This window comes from Amblyraja radiata, chromosome 3 (genome assembly GCF_010909765.2).
Source record: "Amblyraja radiata isolate CabotCenter1 chromosome 3, sAmbRad1.1.pri, whole genome shotgun sequence".
Lineage (NCBI taxonomy): Eukaryota > Metazoa > Chordata > Chondrichthyes > Rajiformes > Rajidae > Amblyraja > Amblyraja radiata.
In genome coordinates this window covers 82,625,361-82,648,738 of record NC_045958.1, presented here as the reverse complement: position 1 = coordinate 82,648,738, position 23,378 = coordinate 82,625,361, and the positions used below count along the sequence as shown (strand labels likewise).

Sequence of the window (23,378 nt, the reverse complement as noted above, 5' to 3'; positions counted from 1 at the left end):
TCTGAAAGTCGGAGATTTAATTAATTCTTCTGAGACAGACTGTACAGCCTCAGAAATCAGGCAAGATCGAATAATATAAGGGCGATGAATCACAAAACAAGCGAAACAAAAAGGGTTTACAAGGGTGATGTCAACATTTTAAAAGGTTATTCTATAAAAAAAGGCCAAGGAGAGACACATTAGTGGTCTTTAAAATGAATGGCACATTTTAAGCTGGCAAAGGGGAACACGATGGGAACAAAACTCATGTTAGATCAGATCCTTTTGTTTTAAAAATACAGGGCAGGAGTTCGCTAATAAATTTGATAAAGCACTCTACAGGGATTTTCCCACTGGTTATCACTATCATTAGCATGGATGCATGAGAAAAGCAGACTCTGGGAAAAAACAGGTGCAATTAGATTCAACCGTAGAGCATTGCTAAACCACAGAAATATGGAGTTTTCAATTTCACTTTTATAAGTACAAATGTTCTCTCGAACTTTTCCTGACCAAGTTGCTTTATTTCCACTTGAAATTAATATTTATAGGCTGGCCTAGTTCTATTTGTAATAACTAGTCTGCACTGGATGGTGCTAACATTTGCCCTGATAAAACCCGTCAAAACAATGGTTAATGACAGCAAATATTGCCCAGCCAGTAAAAGTATAACAATCTGAAATTAATTCAATACAATTCAGCAAATAGCACCATGTAATTTAATGCTCAGCAGCCAACTTCATGAGTGCTACATATTACAGGTGCCAACCCATCCCTCACCATCATTAGCAGTCACATGTAAGAAATGCACAAATTATATTGAAAGAAGTGTTGAGCACAGTAGAAGGGAAAGGGAAATATCTCCAGACAATGTGAACGCAAGATTAAAAAGGAGAAATAAATACCCACCAAAATATCTCCAAAGGGAACTATGCCAAATTACTTAAGCAGCTAATCTGAAAATTTATATTTCCCACAAACAGAAGTTTTTAAGAAGAACAGCATCCTGAAGATCATTCTTTGTTCCACTGCACGGCCAATTCTGCTCTCAAGGAGGAACAGGAAACTTTTATTTCCTAAAACCCCAACATTCCGAAGTATTCACCATGCAAATAAAATTACGTTGCCATTGCATTTACGATAACCATTTGAATACCAAAGACATGAGAAACAGTTGCCAGGCCTTGTGTTGAGACTAACAAAATCACTCAATTGTACAGCACTCTAATTTTTCTCAAACTGCTAATGGTCCAATTTTTTTCTCCAATTGCTAATGGTTTTTCTCAAAAATTTCTCAACTGTTAACTGGGAATGTACAACAGACGTTAACACAGCACTTGCAGTGAAATACAAATTAAAGACGCTAAAGCTGAACATTGAAAAGCATCAACCACAGCCAATTTCCAACTATCTCGATTGAATCGGGTAGCTTTTAGTCTCAGGTCACACTTGCACATTAAAGCAGCAGTGAAACCATGCATATCAGGTTATTTCAAACCCACATTTTTTAGCTCTTCCTGTCCAAATATTGCCTGTTCCTAATAAGTCAGCTTCCCCATAAATATCATACACACCTGCATTACATTCTGTAGGAAGGTACCATGTGGAAAAATATAATTTTCTACAAGTGGAAAAATATTAATTAACTGCACATAATCATACCAAAAACAATAAAAATTTGAACAATTTCTAACGTGTAACATAGACTTGTGTACGGTTGTACGGAATAGTGAAAGATTTCGATAGAGTGGATGTTTGCATTAGTGGGAGAGTCTAGGACTAGAGGTCACAGCCTCAAATTAAGGAACATTCTTTTAGGATGGAAATGAGGAGATATTTCTTTAGACAGAGGGTGGCAAATCTGTGGAATTCTTTGCCACAGAAGGCTGTAAAGGCCAAGTCAGTGGATATTTTTAAGGCAGAGATATAGATAGATTCTTGATTAGTACAGATGTCAGAGGTTATGGGGAGAAGGCCGGAGAATGGGGTTAGCAAGCGAGAGATAGATCAGCCATGATTGAATGGTGGAATAGACTTAATGGGCCGATTGGTCTAATATTATTCCTTATGTCCGTATCACCTTATGACCTTAACCAGGGCACTAATGAATCCAAGCCCGAGGAGAAGGGAAGATTTTGCCAGGATGAGCAGGAAGGTATGACACTGCGTGCATGCACTGTTCAGGTGGAGGCAAGAGGGCAGCATTAATCACATGATAAATTAAACCAAGCTTCTATTCCTCCTCTCCAATTGATACAAAAATAATCTGTAAATGTAAAGGGAAACAAGTTAACTGTATAGGCCTCAAATTATATAATTAGCCATTGATTAAAGGATTACTTATACACAAGCCTTTTGTGGGAGCTTGCTCTGTGAAAATTGGCGGCTGTATTTCCCGTGCAACATCGTTTTGCAATATTGTGAGCTATAATAAGTTTCATGAAAAACTAGTTTTTAAATATGTAGGAACCTGCAAGAAAACTCAAAAGTAAAATTTATGGTCCAATCTAATTATAAATATTTGAAATTGCCAAAAATCTCTTACCGGGTAAAATAATAAGTTACTACAGCTCCAGCTATAGTCATCTGTTGACAGGCCAGTATGAACTCACTGATCCAAATGAGACCAACTAGATGATAAATCCAAGTATACTGTAGAGGACCAGAGACCTTAAACTCGACAGAACCGTCAACATTTTTTTCAGGATTGCCTATAATGGAAAAGAGAGTGTTTGGGTTTTGGGCGGGGGTAGGTAAGCAAAACAAATTATTCCAAGGGCAGCTGCAATTTATAAAAATGAATCAAATATACCTCAAAATTAAAAAAATAATACTGCCAAGTGTATAATAGATTGACATCAATGAAATTAGAATGTCAAGAGGCCCAGGATTTACAAGTAATGGGCCTGGGCCACTGATATTATCCCTCAGTATCCTCTCCAGGTAAGATATCTGGAGAGGATTCTAAGGGATAAGATATATATGGATCTGCATAGAGAAGGGCTGATAATGGATAGTCAGCATGGTTTAGTGTGTGTGAGATCAAGTCCTACAAATCTGAGTGCTTTGAAGTAGTAACCAAAAAGGTTGATGAGAGTAAAGCCATAGATGTTGTCTATACGGACTTCAGCAAGGCTTTTGATAAGATTCTGCATGGAAGGCTGCTCTCGGAGCTAAGATCACATGAGATCCATGGAGAGCTACCCAACTGGAAATAGAACAGGCTTCATGGAAGGAAGCAAAGGGCGACAGTGGAAGGCTGTTTTTTTTTGGACTGGAGACATGCAACTGGAGCTGTGCCTCAGGGATCGACGCTGGGCCCATTGCTATTTGTGGTTTATCAAAATTTGGATGAAAATGATGAAAGCATGAAAAGTAAATTTGCAGATGACACTATAGGGAGTGGTATCACAGATAGTGAAGATGGTTATCATATAACAGGATCTTGATCAATTGAGCAAGTGAGCTGAGGAATGGTTAATAGAGTTTAATGCAAGGTGCTATGTTTTGGGAAGTCAAACCAGGGCAAGGCTGCTGCCAGGAAAGAAGGCCTAGACAACCAGTGTCCCAAACGGAAGCCAAGGCCGAGCTACCAGCACCTCTTCCTTCCCACAGTAAAATAGGAAGCGCACACGCAAAGACTGGCCGCCATGGTAATCCAGAGACTGCCAGCGTCGCCTCTTCAAGCCCAAAGTGGAACCACCAAGAAGAAACCTGCATGATCAGCATCTCCTCTCAAGGCAAGGGTGAACTGTAGGAAGAGGTCTGAGATCACCACACCTCCTTACTTTAACACAACCCCTTTTTTCTATTTAATTTTATGCTATAAGTGGAGAAGTGTTCATATGGGATATTTTTTCCTACGTTAAATCTTTTGATTGATGATCATGTGACACATCATCATTATTTGACAGCCGAGTCCAACATTATACTCGGGTGATGAACAAGGCTCGTGCAAAAGAAAAAATAAAATGTCAATTTTTATTTTTATTCACTCAATACTATGGGGTAATAAGATTTTGATATGTCACCGCATCAATTGGGTTGGCAATCACTATCAAGTCCCTCCTTTGCCAGGCCCTCTCCAACCTGAGAACAAGTGAACAGACATTTCAGAGTGCAGCAAGACCACTCTTCATTGGCGAAGCATCTTCTCTGACATTCAAGACCCGTGGTTTTGGAAAGGATTTAGTACATGGGACTAACAGGGAAAGGGATAAGATTTGTGGATGGGGATCATGGGGTAAAACTGGTGTAGAAAGAGTTTGGGAGGAGGGAGGTATTGCATTCAAACCGAGCGACTAAATGGAAGCGGGTTAAAGCCCGAGGGATTACTTCAAGAAGCTGTTGTGGGTACTGCATCTTGCCGCAATACAGTACAGAGAAATGCCTCACAGGTGAAGAATGAGACAGCACTGCACTGACATGTCTGTTCACATATCCTCAGACTAGAGAGGGTGTAGCAAAGGAGAGGCTTGGCTGTGACTTCCAACCCAATCGACATATTAAAGTCACAGTCAAATCTTATTTATCTACATTTTTGAGACTTACAAGTAAACAGTGACAACATGTTTTATTACCACCAACATAAATTCCATAAGACTGAAATGTATTCTGTAACTCAAATTTTTGGGTGGTGTTTTGCAGATTCAACAAGGATGAATTTCTGTAATCCAGATTTAATAATATTCTGAAGAAGGGTTTCGGCCCGAAACGTCGCCTATTTCCTTCGCTCCATAGATGCTGCTGCACCCGCTGAGTTTCCCCAGCAATTTTGTGTACCTTTAATAATATGGGAGTTGCCTGCATTCTCCCTTCTCATACACCTTTATGGGGGTAAAATGCTACTGAGGTGTTAACTCCAGGCATTAAAACCTTATGTCAATTTTTATCCAATGTACACAAGTATTCTTAACTGCAATTTTATTTTCACACAAGTTTCATTATTTGAGGGTATCGCAGTCCCTATATAATGAAAGTGTACAAATATCATTCACAATTTGCTCTCAACTGTGATATTTAATTTTTCTTCACAAACATAAGACCCTTAATTCTAACAGGGAGTAAATATAAATACAATTTTGGCTTCATGCAAAAATTCAAATGCTCCCGACAGGAATAGAAAGAAATTGTAGGAAAAAAATTAACGAAAATCCATTAAATTAACATTACAGGAATAAATTCTGCGCAATCTTACCTGCTGTGGCCAGTAACAAGAGCACGGCAATCCAATAGACCCAGAAAAATGCCAAGGCAAGGAATGTCCAGAGTGATTGAAAAATGAGAAGTGGAATGTGAATGAACACTTTCCCTGCCACATGGAATAAGGCTATTGTAAGGGCCACACGCTTTCTCATTATTAGCATTAACAGCAGTAAAATTACCTGCAAAATACAAGTTATACATTAGATGACTTCCATTACCCATATTTCTGAAAGCATGAAAAAAGTGGAGTAGCAGCAAAATGTTACGGTGCAGTACATTGGCCCCTAAAGTGGGACATTTTCCAGCAACATTGTTTGGACTGTTTGAAATGGGTGCAAAATGCTGGACAGAATTCTCAGGGAGGACTAAAGGCCCATATAGGATTTGCAAGACTTAAGGGCCTGCCCCACTAGGTGATTTTTTAGGCGACTGTTATAGTCGTAGCAGATCACTGAAAAACCGGCAACTGGACAAATGGGCCTGTCCCACTTAGGCAGATTTTGAGGTGACTAAGACAATGGAATTCACCAAAGTCAGCACCGGCGACAACCTACGTCATCCTGGTGACAGCACCTATGTCAGCAGAAGACAAGTTACGATAAGCCCACGGTTGTCGAAACATTTTGAACATTTCAAAATCCAGCGGCGACCAGAAAAACGCTACGACTCGTTGAACGGCTGAGGAGACTACTCACGACCATACAGGTGACACCCCGGCGATCGTGTGGTGACAGCCTAGTCGCCCAAAAAAAAAAATTTGCCTAAGTGGGACAGGCCCTTAACGGCTTTAAGGAGGAGACTCTTAAACCCCAACCTTCTGTCCATCCAATGAGACCTCCCCTTTTCCTGGGGAAAAAGGGGAAATTTTATTAGTTATTTGCCAGAATACAGAGGGACTTTCTAATGCTACAAGGAATCTACACTTCAATAGTTACAACCGAAGGTTCATTGTTCCTCTGATGCCAAAACAGATTTCACGCAAGGCCTCTCCATATGACTGTTATCAGGCAATTGCAAAAGAGAATTTGTGAAGTCATATCTATGATAACAAAGAGTAAAGATGGCGGCCATTGGTAGCAATGTCTTTCTACGGTGGACCAGCAACAAAATTCCTAATGCTTTGAATGTCCAGAAAAAAAAATCTCAGGTCCTCCACTGCTCTCCCTTCATTCACTCTTATCACGAGTCATGAGTAAAGTGTCCTGCTATCAACACTGGAGACTGCAAAACCAACAATACAATACATTGCTTAGCCAGTATTAAAGATCATCATAACAGAACGAGGCATCTCATTTGTTCAAGGTCAGCAACCCATTTGTTTTTTATAGCTTTCCTATTATACACCTGACCTTTCAGGAATTCAGAATGAAGACAACTATGTTTAAGGTAATGTCTCTTTCCTGTCAGATCAGTTCGCCCTACAGCTGCAGCAAAGTCATCTCCAGACTCCATTGAACTACACCCCTATCCCACAGAAACCTATCCCAGTCCATATTCAGAGACTTTACATTGTAAATCAACTCATCCCCATTCCTGGCATGCAATTCTGTAATTCTGATTTTCAGCCACTTAGTTTTGGCTCTTCCCGCAATCCCGAAATTCCCCTGAACACACGACTCAGCAGATTTCTCTTTTGCTAGTGACATCCTCCACAACCTGATTCTCTTCATCCACATTTGGTTCTTAATCACATTTGGCCATTCACTAATTCCTACTGACAATGAAACACCGATTTTCCGGCAACTGATTGTCTGCCCACCCCTATAATCCGGACAAAATTACAAGAGCTCAATAGAAATTCCCTGAGTGGACACAGATGGCATTGCAAGTGGCAAGTGCTCTTTCCAGTATTGTCCCTCTGTTGTGAAATAATTAACTATGTTCTTAAACTTCTCTCCTGTTTCACAAAGACAATACACTAAATTCTTGTATCAACAACCCACATAACAGATATCAGATATGTCGGACGGACCTGCCAACCCTTCCCCGACTCGCACTGTCACCCCGCCCGTTTAGAGCTCCAGTTCCGATGCCTACAGGAGGCGGCAGCAGCAGCGGTGGAAAGAGAGAGCCCCAGTTTCAGACCTGTGGGTCAGTGCCTCCTCCCTCCCTCCACCACTATAGCCGCCTCCTTCTCCCCCGAAGTCGTCGACATACTCCACCTTAGAAATGACAGCAGATGAGTGGAGAGGGAGCCCCACGGTGACCAAGGGGGCATACTGAAACGCAAAGTGCTGGAGTAACTCAGCTGACTGAATCAGTCTGAAGTAGGTTCCCATGTCCTCCATCCGTGTTCTCCAGAGATCCTGACCCGCTGAATTACTCCAGCACTTTGTGTCCTTTCAGTGATAAAGAAGGGCTCACTTATGCAGTTTGCGAGTGGGGAGTGGCGTCGGAAGCCAGGGCCCAAACGGCCAAGGAAACTGCGGTAGCCAGGATGGGTTGGCAGGTCATTCTATTCACATTCAGTTTACATTTTATATTTCTTTGAATTAAGTTTCCTGTACTCCATGGTGCATTAGAGACACGGGAGGGGTGTCATTAGTGGGCCACGGGTGTATTATCGTTTCATTATCACGTGACCCGTGTTGGTCCCGAGAAACGGATAATTCCGAGAGGCTCTGAAACCAAGGGTGCCAGAAAATGGGTGTCAACCTTTATCACATTTTCTGACTTGCTTGGGAATGTTTAATTATTTGAATGGCTGCAAATTACGAGCTGTTGATGAATGTGCATTTATAGGATTATTATATCCCCACGAGTCCTAGTTGATACTTTTAACAACATGAACACAAAGACAAATTACAGATTCATCAATCTGGACAAATGCATGATGCAACTAACATACAATTGAGCAATCCGATAGATAACAAGATACGGAATATTCATTCATCCCTGATTATTATAAGTAGTGCAACAGATTCTATCTGGTAATATTTCAGATGGAGAGATTTTAACTTGAAGAGGGGATCTGGAAAAGGCATTGTGCTAGATTATGTCATACCAGTCCTGGTTCGTCCAACCCATCTCTCTTCTCGACTTAGTCAAGATACACATGTGAATCGAAACTGGCCTGTTATGTGTACCTTGGAATCCAGTGAAATGTTCTGGAAAGCCATGGAGTTCCAGGATTCTCTGAGGCGATCCCACCCCTAAAATGCCCCCGGTAGCCAACAAAGGAGAGGGGGCTTTGCCAAATACCAAAACTGGATGCCATCTTTGTTGCTTTGATCTTTGAAACTTCTAACAACTAAAGCCAAACAAAAATGAACACTAAACAAAGGTAACTAAAGCACAATTAAAATTATGACTAAATTAAGATTACATTTGAAAGCAATCTACCCTCCCCTTTACCTCCTAAATCTTTGCTCAACAACTTCCAGTAAAATCAATGCCAGTTCAGTGACAAATGCCGTTGTTGGAGTTAATGTGGAAATCAATGGGAGCAGTGAACAAGCAGACTTTCTAAATCTATCAACCAGTTCTGGACTTCTGCATTTCATCATATGCGTACAGAACTCAAGGCTTGCTACCTGGACACCAGTATTCCCAAGCAACATGATCTAGCTCATAATGTTGGTGCATTCTTGCCATTGAGGGAGTGCAGATTCTTGCTATTGAGGGAATGCAGCGTAGGTTCACCAGGTTAACTCCCAGGATGGTGGGACTGACATATGATGAAAGAATGGATCACCTGGGCTCGTCTTCACTGGATGATGAGAGGGGATCTTATGGAAACATATAAAATTCTTAAGGGATTGGACAGGCTAAATGCAGGAAAATTGTTCCCGATGTTGGGGGAGTCCAGAACTAGGTGTAATAATAAAGGGTAGGCCATTTAGTCCGGAAGTCCGGAAGTGGCGGCACTGCCCTGGCAGCAGCGGCTCGCCTGCAGTCCGTTTGTTTTTACTTTTTTGTGTTGTTTTTTTTTGTTTTGTCTAGTTTTTGGCTTGTAGGTTGTGTTTATGTGGGGGGGGGGGGGGGTTGAAACGGGGCTTGCTGTCTCTCCCTTCGGGGGAATGCGACTTTTTTGTCGTATCCCCCTTCTCTGCCTCTGTATGCGCTGAGGCCTAATGGCGGAGCTGGCGACCTCGAGACTCCGGAGGCAGACCAGTCAGGACTTGCCCTGGGCTCACTCCCGTGAGGGCGGTCCGGCTCGGGGCTGGAACGGCGCTCCCATGAGGGGCTGTGACACTCCCGTGAGGGCGGCCTGGCTCGGGGCTGAGACTCTCCCGTGAGGGGCTGTGGCGCTCCCGTCGGGGCGGCCCAGCCCCAGGGTGGAATGGCGCTCCCGTCGGAGTGGCCCAGCTCGAGGGTGGAATGGCGCTCCCGTCGGAACGGCCCAGCTCGAGGGTGGAATGGCGCTCCCGTCGGAGCGGCCCAGCTTGAGGGAGGAACGGCGCTCCCGTCGGAACGGCCCAGCTCGAGGGAGGAGCGGCATTCATGTGAGGGCGATCCGGCTAGGGGCTGGAACGGTGCTCCGGTGGCTGGGACAGCGTTCTGGCGGCGGTGACCCGAGTCCGGGGTTCAGCCGCGGGCCAGCGGCTGCGTCCACCGGACTGGAGGGCGGCAGCTTCGACCACCCCGGGCCGCGGTGTTTGAGCCGGCCAGTTGCGGGGTTCGGTGAGCCGCGGGACTGTTTGTACCATCGCCCGGTGGGGTATCGCCTCAACGCAGAGGGAGAAGAGGAGGGAAGAGACTGCAGCCCTAAGATTTTTGCCTTCACCACAGTGAGGAGGTGCTTGGAGGACTCACTGTGGTGGATGTTAATTTGTATTTATTGTTGTTTATTATTGTATTATTGTATGTATGACTGCAGGCACGAAATTTCGTTCAGACCGTAAGGTCTGAATGACAATAAAGGTAATTCTAATTCTAATTCTAATTTAGGATGAGGAAAAACCTTTTCACCCAGAGTTGTAAATCTGTGGAATTCTCTGCCACCGAAGGCAGTGGAGGGCAATTCACTGAATGTTTTCAAGAGAGAATTAGATATAGCTCTTAGGGGTAACGGAATCAAAGGATATGGGGAGAAAGCAGGAACAAGGTAATGATTTTGGATGGTCAGCCATGATCGTATTTAATGGCGGTGCTGGCTGGAAGGGCAGATTGGCCTACTCCTGCACCTATTTTGTTTCTATTACCTAGTTTGCTTGATGGCAATACACCAAGAACTAAAATCACACAAGAATCCCAGCAATAGGCTGCAAAGGTGCCGGCAGCACTTCATATAATTAAACGTACCAAAAAATGTGAAAATTATTTTCATTGAAGTTTATAAACAGAAGAGTTCGATAAACAGAAGAGCTTTGATTCCAAAAGGATATGCGTCAGATAAATTCCAGTTACTGCGGCCAAAAGGTTATTTTCTGGACCAGAGTTTAGAATGACATACATTTGGGCTGTTTGTGATGCAAGACAGTCCTGTGATTAAATGGCATCTATAGCCATCGGTAATGTTGATTTCATTACAGGAACCCCAACTGTCAGGCAAAAAGTATTAGAAAAAAAGTCATGTCGGAGTTTGTTTTACATGATCTTCAATACCGTGCTTCATCCAAGCCTATATGGCAATACATCTTTCTTTCTCAAATGTTTCAATGAATGCAAAGTCCAATTTAAATTCTCCCCATCGCAAGTTCAATATTCTAAAATTTTTGTGATAAAGAAATTTCCCGTTTAGTCCGTCCAACATTTTAAATAGCTTATTGAATCTCTGAGGTTATACATTAAGCTGCCTTTCCCAAAGCTGTCCGTTCCATCTTTCCTCTGAGCTAAAATCTATCAATTCTACAGCCCTGCTAATACTTTTTTCTAAATCAGTCACAATAAATTTCAGGTAGAAAACTCACCGTGATTACTGTTGCTACAATGGCATACACTAATAAGGCTTTAACATTATCTGCTGCCACCTCGTCGTCTACTTCATGTGACTTTTTATGATCAGCATACAACCACCAAAGGACAGCTGTACCACCTGAAAATGAGAAATGGGGACATGGAAAGGGAGGGGGAAGAGGAGCGAGAAGAATTGTTGGAGTTATTCATATCAACAGTTTTATATAAAAATAACATTAAAAAGGAATAAAATGGTCACTAAGCTGAGGAGAGCTGAAGAAAAATGTAATAACTTAAATCCAAGGGTATACTGGATCATTGCAATATTTAGTCCAGTGAGTTAATAGATGTGAATATTTGAATATATTTGATTTGTATTCAATACTTGCAATATTTTTGAATGAGCTTAAGCTAATGGTGTCAAAAAATGGACGGTTGACCAAGCGAATGTTGAATTTGAGTCAGGAGTTGACAAGGTCCAAGTTAGAGGTTCACTCTGATGGAGATATTGATTTTGAAGCTTTGCACAAAATCAATTTATATGCAGAGGTTTTGGGTAATTTATTTATGCCTGAAACAATTAGTGAAGGTGGAGGTCGTAAGACAAGAGGGGTGCTTTGGAAGGATACTAACATTTTTTCCATGTGTTTGATGGGAAGAATTTGGAGATCCACAAGCTTGTTAAAGACGGTGCAATGGAGGAGGCGAGATGAACGATTTGTTGTCAAGCTAGGCATCATCAATTGTAACGGCCTCTTTGACAAATATCTGGGAAAGAGAGTCAGGAACATGCCCTTGGATTTGTGGAGGCGAGGCAAAAAGCAAAGCCAATGCTAATGAAAATAGTGTAAGATAAAAATGGATGGCATGATTAACCATGTTAAAAAAGTAGAAAAAGGTTAGTAGTACAATAAGATAGCAATCATGGAACATAGACTTTGTACCTTAAATTAGAAATGCGGCATAACATGACACCACCATAACAGACATATTAGCATCTTTTTTATCTTAAACTTCCATTCAGTTCTTTAGGGTGATAATTATACAGAAAGCATGTGTCTAAATGTTCTCAATATGGTTAATTGAAAACATAGCATAATTCAAATCGTCAGAACAGATTTATGGACTATTTTTAATCACTTACTCGAATCGACTTACCAATTGAACCAATGATGGTGAGAATTGCAAGGATCCAAATGAGCACTTTGGAGATGTATCTGATTATAACCATCAACAACATCGACAAAACTGAAAAACATGAATACAATCACTGTACAGAATTGAACTATGATGGAACTGCAACAATGACGAGCAGATTGCAAAGAATGTGCACAGCCAAGTACTCAACAATACGAGAACAAATTTTTGTGACAAGGCGATGGACGGAACTGCAAGTTAACGTACTGCCATTTTTCCTCTGGGAACCGGGTAGAAGGGAAGTAGATTGCATTTGCCAGAAGGCAGCAAATTTATGAAAGTTCTTAATTTTCCCTCTGGGATCTTAATATCTTATTTCCACTTGCATCAAATAGTTTGCCTCCTTAATCAAAACAACAGAACACGAATCAGCAATAAAAACCGTTGAGCTTTTTTGTTTGTGTCTGTAAATTGTGTTTCAGGGACAGGCAAAGTGGGCAAGTCCAGTTATTCATCATAGATCCTCAGTGACATTCAGAAAGATACACTGACCTTATTAAACCATTGTATAAAGATTCAGGTGCGTATCAGTCCTGGTTTTTTTTTTTTTATGTTCAGCCACTCCCTCTCTGTTATTTTCCAAAACTGTTTGTATGATATTCTCTCTGCCTTTCTTTCTCTATCATTGTTTCCCTGTTTTGTTCCTGTCATTCTCTCCGAATGCTGAAATGAACTGTAGCAGGCACTGTAATTTCAAAGAACTATTTTACAACAAATCTCAACTGCACATCAAAGCAGGAGCCTCATGTCTTATAGCACAAATATTCTATGTTCTTATATAGGCATTCACCATTTACTTCATTATGAAAATAACTAATGCTAAAAACCAGTGCTAAAAAAAATGTTATTAAAAAAGTGTTCAGTATTCATTTGAAGGCACTGATATCACCCCAGATTTTGTTTGCACAGAATTCAGACTTTCAGTAAAAACCAATAGCAATGCTGCTCTTGGAGCAGCTGGAGACATTTAAAAACAAAACAAAGTATGAATGAACAGTGCTCCTAAACTGCAATATTTTTCAACCTGTGGGGAAGCATTTATTTTCATTTCTTCCTGTGATTTATTACTTTGGCAAATGCACATCCGATGCATAGATGCCCGGGAATGTTTTAGACAGGAAGATGATCTATATTTCAAGTAATCTCAGATTATTAAACCGGAGGTTAGCGATACTTAATTTATGACTTTTCTTGTACGTAACATTAAACATACTGTCACGGACCAAGTTGAACCACTTCATTCAGATGTCAGGAGCCCCTATTCTCCAGCACAAAGTTTACATTGTTTTTGCTGGAGAATATTCCAATCAACTAAGGGCATGGGACCAAGGTACCTCCTTTCCTTTCATGCGTTACCTACAATTTTAGATCAGCACTGCAAGGATTGTTGAATGAGTGGGAAGGAAAAATACGAGAAATTGCTGCAAAACTGTGCCCAATGGGGAGCTCCACAGTCCAGCACTAGCAGGCCAGAAATGGTGTGCAATGAATTAGAACTGTGGAACTGAAGTTGCCTGGAGTGTCAACCTTCGAAAAATAAAATCTTGTTAAGCCTGTCATGCCTGTCACTGCTGACATGGCTTCAAAAGATTTGCTTCATTATATGACAATCTGTATTCATTGGCATTACTCCTAATGTAATCTCTGACCTTGGGTGGCTTGTAAAAATAACATTTATGTCAAACAGTTCAACTACAATGTTTCTCTGTGCAGGATTACAAACTAACTTTCTATTCCCACAACTCCATCCAGATTGAGATTCCTACGGTTCCTCACAGTCAAGTGACCTTGATCGCACACACACTGTACAAATGCAAGTTGAAAGAAGTTGCCTTGGCTTTAGTGTTCAATTTGTTTCAAATTAGTTTTGCACTGACGAAAATAATGTGAAAATGCATATTCGGTTTAAACCAGCCTCTGCAGTTCCTTCCAACACATTTAGTCTGCTCCACTGCAAAAACTCAAGGTGCCTACTTTGAAGAAGTCCTCCTCTCCGACGAGAGTTCTGCAACGTCCTCTCTCGGTGCTATCTCTCTACATCATCGCCTACATCTCTCGTTTCCCTTATTCCTAACCAGTCTGAAGAAGGGTCTCGACCCAAAATGCCACCCATTCCTTCTCTCCAGTGATGCTGCCTGTCCCGCTGAGTTATTCCAACTTTGTGTCATGCACAACTGTAACTGCACACAATTTGGAAGCGCGAGCCTCAGGCATGATGGCAGACCCCAATTCCTACTTAAAAGGCAGATCTAATCAAATCCTAACACTTAAACACTTAACTGTGTGACTGTTCATGATCTCAAACTATAGTTCAAGAGCAACCTTGCCAGTTAAATGCCAGCCTGAGTTTGCCTGCCTTGAGCCTGGATTCCAAAGGTACAGCACCATTTAAATTACTGGGATTTTTAATGACAAAGGGCAGAAGCGTGTCTTTATCTGACATGGCCAGTTTAAATATCTTTAATTTTAAGTATGTGATTTAAAAACAAAAATACTAAATTGTACTGTTAAGTTGTGTCCTATTGTAGGACATGTTCACGTTGAACAACAGATTTAATAGCTAATGAGGCTGGGCAGAAACTCAACTGGAAAAGTCCAGAGTGAAAGAGCAGCACCAGTTGCGATCAAAGAAATCAGCGCCACACTGCACTGAGCTTGTTGGATCCATTGGCAGCAACCTTCCTTTTGAATTCCAAGCAGGTAGATATAAGAGCAATAGCAAGGCATAACAATGCTTCCACCCAGTAGGGAAGTATTAATTTTGTTTTTTAGTTTAGTTGAGAGATACATGGTGGAAACAGGTCCTTGGGTCCACCGAGCCCGTGTCAACCCCCGCACACTAACAGTATCATACATACAAACTAGGGACAGTTTGCAATTATACCAAAGACAATTACCCTACAAACCTGTACATCTTATTTGGAGTGTGGGAAGAAACTGGAGATCACGGAGAAAACCCATGCAGGTCTTGGGGAGAACATACAAACTTCATACAGATAGTACCCATAGTCAGGATCGAACCCATGTTTCTGGCGCTGTAAGACAGCAACTCTACTGCTGCGCCACTGTGCCGCGCGTTTGGTGCAGCTTAGGGCAAATGTATAAATAAGAGGAACTGAGCAATGCCATCTCTATATTACTAAAACTTTGTTCTTGACCGGTTTTGGCTTTCTGTGCTGCGGTTTCCGAGAGTACGCCGCCACCTACGGCCGTCATTTTTGGCCACCTCGCTCAGAGCCCCCCTCCGCCGCAGGCGTGCCGAGGATTTTTCCCGTCGATGAAAATTGACAGAGATATTAATGTTTTTACAACATTCCCCATTCTCTCTGCTGCCCCTGCTGGAGGGATGAGGAGGGGCTATAAAACAAGGAAGTGGTGTGCCTCAATCACTCTGCAAGTGGTGTGCCTCAATCAGTCTCTGCAAGTGGTGTGCCTCAATCAGAACTTTGAATGACACTGACAAATGTCTACAGCACTGCGAGTACCCTTAATTTGGTTTGAAAATGAAAATATGGTTAGAGGTAAAAAAGCACTGCCTGCAAATGGTTGTTTGGGTTTGGGTTGAAGTAAAATGGCACTCTCTCTCCCTCCCCCCTCTCCTCTCCCCCCTCCCTCTCCTCTCCCCCTCCCCTCCACACACCCCTGCCCCCTCCCTGCTCCCCACCTATCCCCTGCCCCTCATCTCCCTCTCTCCCCCCTCCTCTTCCTCTCTTCCCCCCCCACCTCTCTCCCCCCCCACCTCTCTCCCCCCACCTCTCTCCCCCCCCCCCACCTCTCTCCCCCCCCCCCCACCACCTCTCTCCCCCCCCCCCCCCACCACCACATCTCAAGTGCCGGAGAACTGGAAAACCACAAGGGATAGCTTGACCCAAGTGCGTTTAGTCAAACTCTCGCAAGCACATGACAGCTATTATTCATAATCCATAATTTATTTGTTTCAATTCATGTTCTGTAACGTTATACATGAACATGGACATGAATTGCAACTAGTCCACTAAAATAGCATAACGTTCTGTTACAGACTTAAAATGTATTAAGTACAAAATAGGCATTCATTAGAAACAAAGAAATAAGAGCTCATTCTCAACTTAACCAAAATTAAAATAGATCATACGGTACGAATCAAACCATTTGAGGGAAGTTAGTGTAGAAATAGCAGGGGCTATGACAGAAATATTTCAAATGTCATTAGAAATGGCAATAGTGCCGGAGGATTGTTGTTCCATTGTTTAAAAAGGGGTCTAAGAGTAAACCTAGCAATTATAGACCTGTTAGTTTGACGTCAGTGGTGGGCAAATTAATGGAAAGGATACTTAGAGATAATATGTATAAGCATCTGGATAAACAGGGTCTGATTAGGAACAGTCAACATGGATTTGTGCCTGGAAGGTCATGTTTGACTAATCTTCTTGAATTTTTTGAAGAGGTTACTCGGGAAATTGATGAGGGTAAAGCCGTGGATGTTGTATATATGGACTTCAGTAAGGCCTTTGACAAGGTTCCTCACGGAAGGTTGGTTAAGAAGGTTCAATGGTTGGGTATTAATGGTGGAGTAGCAAGATGGATTCAACAGTGGCTGAATGGGAGATGCCAGAGAGTAATGGTGGATGGTTGTTTGTCAGGTTGGAGGCCAGTGACTAGTGGGGTGCCACAGGGATCTGTGTTGGGTCCACTGTTGTTTGTCATGTACATCAATGATCTGGATGATGGTGTGGTAAATTGGATTAGTAAGTATGCAGATGATACTAAGATAGGTGGGGTTGTGGATAATGAAGTAGATTTTCAAAGTCTACAGAGAGATTTATGCCAGTTGGAAGAGTGGGCTGAAAGATGGCAGATGGAGTTTAATGCTGATAAGTTTGAGGTGCTACATCTTGGCAGGACAAATCAAAATAGGACGTACATGGTAAATGGTAGGGAATTGAAGAATGCAGGTGAACAGAGGGATCTTGGAATAACTGTGCACAGTTCCCTGAAAGTGGAATCTCATGTAGATAGGGTGGTAAAGAAAGCTTTTGGTGTGCTGGCCTTTATAAATCAGAGCATTGAGTATAGAAGTTGGGATGTAATGTTAGAATTGTACAAGGCATTGGTGAGGCCAATTCTGGAGTATGGTGTACAATTTTGGTCGCCTAATTATAGGAAGGATGTCAACAAAATAGAGAGAGTACAGAGGAGATTTACTAGAATGTTGCCTGGGTTTCAGCAACTAAGTTACAGAGAAAGGTTGAACAAGTTAGGGCTTTATTCTTTGGAGCGCAGAAGGTTAAGGGGGGACTTGATAGAGGTCTTTAAAATGATGAGAGGGATAGACAGAGTTGACGTGGATAAGCTTTTCCCACTGAGAGTAGGGAAGATTCAAACAAGGGGACATGACTTGAGAATTAAGGGACAGAAGTTTAGGGGTAACATGAGGGGGAACTTCTTTACTCAAGAGAGTGGTGGCTGTGTGGAATGAGCTTCCAGTGAAGGTGGTGGAGGCAGGTTCGTTTTTATCATTTAAAAATAAATTGGATAGTTATATGGACGGGAAAGGAATGGAGGGTTATGGTCTGAGTGCAGGTATATGGGACTAGGGGAGAATACGTGTTCGGCACGGACTAGAAGGGTCGAGATGGCCTGTTTCCGTGCTGTAATTGTTATATGGTTATATGGTTATTTTTGGAAGTTCAAACTGACCGCAATATTCCCAATATGACCAGGTCAAATTTAATCTTTGTAGATCTTGAGAGACAAGAACCAAGTAGTTTTTAAGAATATTTCTCAGTCTCCCCCGGCGCTAGTTTCTAATAATGTGCATTAATAACAACCCCTTCTTACCATTTATATAAATGAAAATCCAGCCTTGAAAGTCACAAACCAACTCTCAGTTTTTTTCCTGCAGATTTCTAGAGGGCTTTACCACCATGCTGATCCATCCTACTATACACCAACTTATAAAACAGAACTGGTATAGATCATGTCAGAATATTTGCAGATTCCACGTTTCCAATTTAAGTGGAACAAGGAATAGAAAATCATTTGTGTTGAACAAATGAAAACCAAAGAAAAATGACTTTTGAATTGGAGGTAAAAAGACAGGATACATGTATATAAAATGTCAGTGGCTACTCAAAATTTCCAATTATTTCAGATTAATTTAAAATGTCAAGATGCCCTTTTACGAAAACAAAGGTTGTGCATTGCCCACAGGCAAACAAATTTGTTAAATTATAACAAAAGTACATGCTAAAATAAAATTATTCAATAACGCAACACCACCTGCTTAAATCACATTCAACCTTTTTTTAATAAAATGTAGAGATTCAAGAATCATTACCTAGAGACATTAAGCAAAGTCCCACTATAATTTCTTTGCTGGTCATTACTCCAGTAATCACCCTCTGCAAGACACTATTGTAACTGACGAAGGTGGCCAGGGCCTTAATATTTTTGCAGCCACTATCCATTGGGACACAACGATGGAAGAATGGAATAGGTTTACTAGTGTAAAACAAAAAGACAGGAAAATGGAATGTCAAATTAATAGCAATAATGGAGATGACGACAATGATAATCATGATCATATTTTTTAAATATTAATTTGAAGTGTCAAATCAAAAATCAAGCATCAGTTGTGCCTACACATTTCACATTAATAATACTGCTTTTGTTGCACAAGGAGAAAGTAGAATAAGAGCAAATTTTTAAAATAGCTAAATTTGTCAAAAATCACAAAAAAAATCTGTAAAATAAGATATCACATTTTCACACACACAGCTAACTACATTGTTTGATAAATTCATTTTATTTTTGCATCTTTATTCAATCCACATATTTATCCCACAGATTCACCAAAAGGCAACTGCAGACACTCTGCATTGCAGACATCATTTCAATCAATGTAATTCTAGGGCAAGGTTACAAAGACAAATAGTTCTGAAATAACGTTGTGCCTTGCCCTAACTTCAAATATGAAAATCCTTTATCTTCTCTCTTCTCCACTACTGAAGTTGGAAATGAGAAAAGCTAAGGAATAGTTGTTTGATTCAACTCCAATATGCCTATCTGGGTGACATTGTTTGATTTTACAGCAACGAAACTACAGCCAAAGCATTAAAAAAAAGCAGTTTGCATGCACAGACATTACTAATACAATGTTATAAAATCCAAGCAGAAAACAATCAAATATTTCATTTTTTTTTTTTTAATTCATCAAGTGACTTCTACAATGTTCAAAAGTCAAGATTTATTTCTAACACAAGCAAAATAATGTTAGTGAAATAATAATGGTGATCCTCCTTGGGTTGGATCCCAACCATAAATAGCCAATATCACATTGATGTACTCAGGGAGCTTATTTCCAATTTGCCACTATATTTCCCCATACCATGCGCAAGGATTAGCACTGCCCAAAATAGTATTAAGATTCAAGATTATTTTGAAAACTTACGACTTAAACAAGGTAAGTTTTTTTCTCACTTCACAAAAACGTATTAGTGTGGTGGGAGACAGGCACCAATATAAGACAAAGCAAAAAGCAACAAAATGCTCTGTTCTAAAGGAGATGGGTGGCATACTGTACATGTTAATAAACAACCAATAATACCTTTGATGAAATATTAAAATTGATTACTATCTCACTGATACAAATTATCAGTTTATGTTATCCAAGTCATAAGAAAGGGTGAGCTCACAATACCACATGAAGTAGTTAACAAAGATTCCATATACCAATCAAAATTTAGCATACTAATTACAAGATTCCCAATGCTCGCTTTTATAAAAACATCTTTTATAAATCATACAAGTTAAGCATTGTGCTACCACACTATGCCCACACATTTATTTTAATCATTTAGTGTTCTGCGTATTTAACTCATGCAATAAAGCTGGCGAATATCAGACCGAGCATTTAGTACTCATTTACTATATTTAGTAACTTCAGTCTCAGAAATAAGGAATAAGGAACTAGACATAATTAGGAGCAGGGGCAGGTCAACTAGCCCATTGTGTCTGTTCTATCAATAAGATCATGGCTGCTCTTTTACCTCAGAATCACTTCCCCACAACAACATATCCCTTTAATAGCAGAAAATCAATCCGTCTTGAATAAACTCACTGTCTGAATCTGCCCAGTACTCTTGGGTGGAGAATTACAAAGATTCATTACACTCAGGATGAGCAGATGTCTTCTCATCTCCATCTTAAATGATGTGCAGATGTCTTCTCATCTCTGTCCTATTTTGACACACTAACCAGTGTAAATAACAATTCTGTATCTAGCCTGCCAAGCCCCCCCAATTTTTTTTTTCTTTGAATTATGTCACTTCTTTATGATGAAAGTATGGATCCATTCTACGTAACCTCTCCTCATACAAACAGAATAGCAACCAGGATTCAATCAAGAGGAAACTGGGAGTCTTTTAGCATTCCACTGCACTTACTACATACTGAAGGACGAACATTTCATTTTACTGCGGAATCAGTTGGCTTATGATCGCTGCCCTTTGCCACCAAGCACAATTTGATTCAATTTGCTTAGGTTCAGCAAACTAAGAGTAATCTTCAAATTAAAGATGTAACAGGGATGGAAAGTCATTGAATTAAGAACATACAATGAGTAATGATAAACGTAGTGAAACATCAAACTAAACAAAAGCAATGGTTGGGAGAGGCTATCGAATAATGTTTAGGACTATTTCCCAACCAAGACCGTACAAGGATGGAAAACGTTGAGAGCCTAAACATGTTTGTTTGCAAAAAATGCATAGCCATTCAATATTAGGCTGGAGATGGAAGATACACTCAAAGCCTTGGCAATGGTCCAGAAGGAGTTACTGTGATAATTATGCAAAACTACACATGTGCAAAGCAGCTAATCACACCCACAAATACATTGTGCCCCCTTCTACAATGGTTTTCTTGTGCACCTGAAAATACGCTATCAGATTTCTAGGCAAGGTTAGTCTACAGTGCCCTCCATAATGTTTGGAACAAAGACCCATCATTTATTTATTTGCCTCTGTACTCCACAATTTGAGATTTGTATTAGAAAAAAAAAAAAATCACATGTGTTTAAAGTGCACAATGTCAGATTTTAATAACCAACATTTTTTATACATTTTGGTTTCACCATGTAGAAATTACAGCTGTGTTTATACATAGTCCCCCCATTTCAGGGCACCATAATGTTTGGCTTCACAGGTCTTTGTAACTGCTCAGGTGAAACAAGTATAAAACTGTTAGAGACATCAGCCAAACCTTCGGCTTATCAAAATCAACTGTTGGAACTCATTAAGAAGAAAAGAACACTGGTGAGCTTACTAATCGTAAATGGACTGGCATACCACCTCATCCGTGAAACATGGTGGTGGGGGTGTTATGGCCTGGGCATCTATGGCTGCTGAAGGTACTGGCTCACTTATCTTCATTAATGATAAAACTACTGATTGTAGTAGCATAATGAATTATGAAATGTGTAGACACATCCTATCTGCTCAAGTTCAAACAAATACCTCAAAACTCATTGGCCGGCAGTTCATTCTACAGCAAGACAATGATCCCAAACATACTGCTAAAGTAACAAAGGAGTTTTTCAAAGCTAAAAAATGGTCAATTCACAAGTGGCCAAATCAATCGCACCATCTACACTCAATTGAGCATGCCTTTTATATGCTGAAGAAAAACTGAAAGGGCCTAGCCCCCAAAACAAGCATAAGCTAAAGATGGCTGCAATACAGGCCTGGCAGAGCATCACCAGGGAAGACTCCCAACAACTGGTGATGTCCATGAATCTCAGATTTTCAAGCAGTCATTGCATGCAAAGGATATGCAACAAAATACTAAACAAGACTACTTTCATTTACAAGACATTGCTGTGTCCCAAACATTATGGTGCACTGAAATGGGGGGACTATGTATAAATACAGCTGTAATTTCAACATGGTGAAACCAAAATGTATAAAAATGGCCTTTATTGAAATCTGACAATGTGCACTTTAACCACATGTAACTTTTCCATTACAAGTCTCAAATTGTGGAATACAGAGCCAAATAAATAAATGATGGGTCTTTGTCACAAACATTATGGAGGGCACTGTATATTTAGCTGCAGCAATATCTTGTTCAAAGCAAAATAATATATAGAATTGCAAATATGAAGCACTAATACCTTAACCAAACATAAGAACCAAGATATATCCAGACATTTCAACCATAAGAAAACCTTCGCAAATCAGGATAACCACATGAATAGGCAAGGCATAGACTATAATGCAGGCAAATGGGATTGGTGTAGATGGGGAAGGGCAGCAAGGATAGGGTGTGCAAAAGGGGCTGTCTTGTTGATGTAAAGGGCCTGTCCCACTTTCCCCGAGTTATTCACGAATTCTCCTGAGTTATTCACGAATTCTCCCGAGTTTTCAAACTCGCAGAATGTTCGTAGGAGGCCGTGGATATATCATAGCGGCTCGTTATGCCAGCCGTAGGTACTCGGGGCTTTTAAAAAAAAATGTTTTACTCATGGACATTTTTCATCAGGCTGGAAAAAAAGTCCTGACTTACCTGACGCCCCGAGTACCTACAGCTGGCATAACGAGCCGCTACAATATATCCATGGACTCCTACAGACTCGTTACGAACATTCTGCGAGTTTGAAGACTCGGGAGAATTTGTGAAAACCTCGGGAGAATTTGTGAATAACTCGGGAAAGTGGGACAGCCCCTTAAGACTATGACATATAAAATATAATTGCTTAAAATAAGAACTGCTCAAACTTTAACCTAATTATATATAAAACACTACAAATGACACTGATCACAGCTTGCGGAAAAGTGTCACGTTTAATCTAACACAAAAATCTAATAAATTTTCCCCCATAATACCCCCAGTTTTTCTCACCTCGATTTAACAGGAAGCTTGGGGCAAAACTTCAAATTTCTTGATGTGTACTCAGTTACTTTCAGATCATATTTGCACAGATAAGAACCTGTAATAAAAACAAAATACTGTTTTCTGAAAAAAAAACTTGGTCCTAAATTTATGCTTATTAAAATCTTACAGAAAAATATTAAGGATAAAGTTCAGACAAATATGTGGCATTTAAATTTGCTTCAGTTGAAAAATTCTGCAAAGTAGGGGAAAAAATGATCCTCGTACACAACGTGAAAGCATTGCTT

General features: G+C 40.6%; 1 protein-coding gene across 1 annotated transcript in view; it reads right to left on the bottom strand.

Moving 5' to 3' along the window:
* slc44a1 (solute carrier family 44 member 1) overlaps positions 1-23,378 on the bottom strand; it is a 56,996-nt gene that overhangs the window by 19,691 nt on the left and 13,927 nt on the right. The window contains exons 5-10 of the mRNA XM_033018220.1: positions 23,101-23,188; positions 18,539-18,702; positions 12,181-12,270; positions 11,037-11,161; positions 5,177-5,363; positions 2,525-2,690 (exon numbers count right to left, since the gene is read on the bottom strand). Of these exons, the coding sequence (XP_032874111.1) occupies positions 2,525-2,690; positions 5,177-5,363; positions 11,037-11,161; positions 12,181-12,270; positions 18,539-18,702; positions 23,101-23,188 (820 nt within the window). The remainder of the gene's footprint in view (positions 1-2,524; positions 2,691-5,176; positions 5,364-11,036; positions 11,162-12,180; positions 12,271-18,538; positions 18,703-23,100; positions 23,189-23,378) is intronic.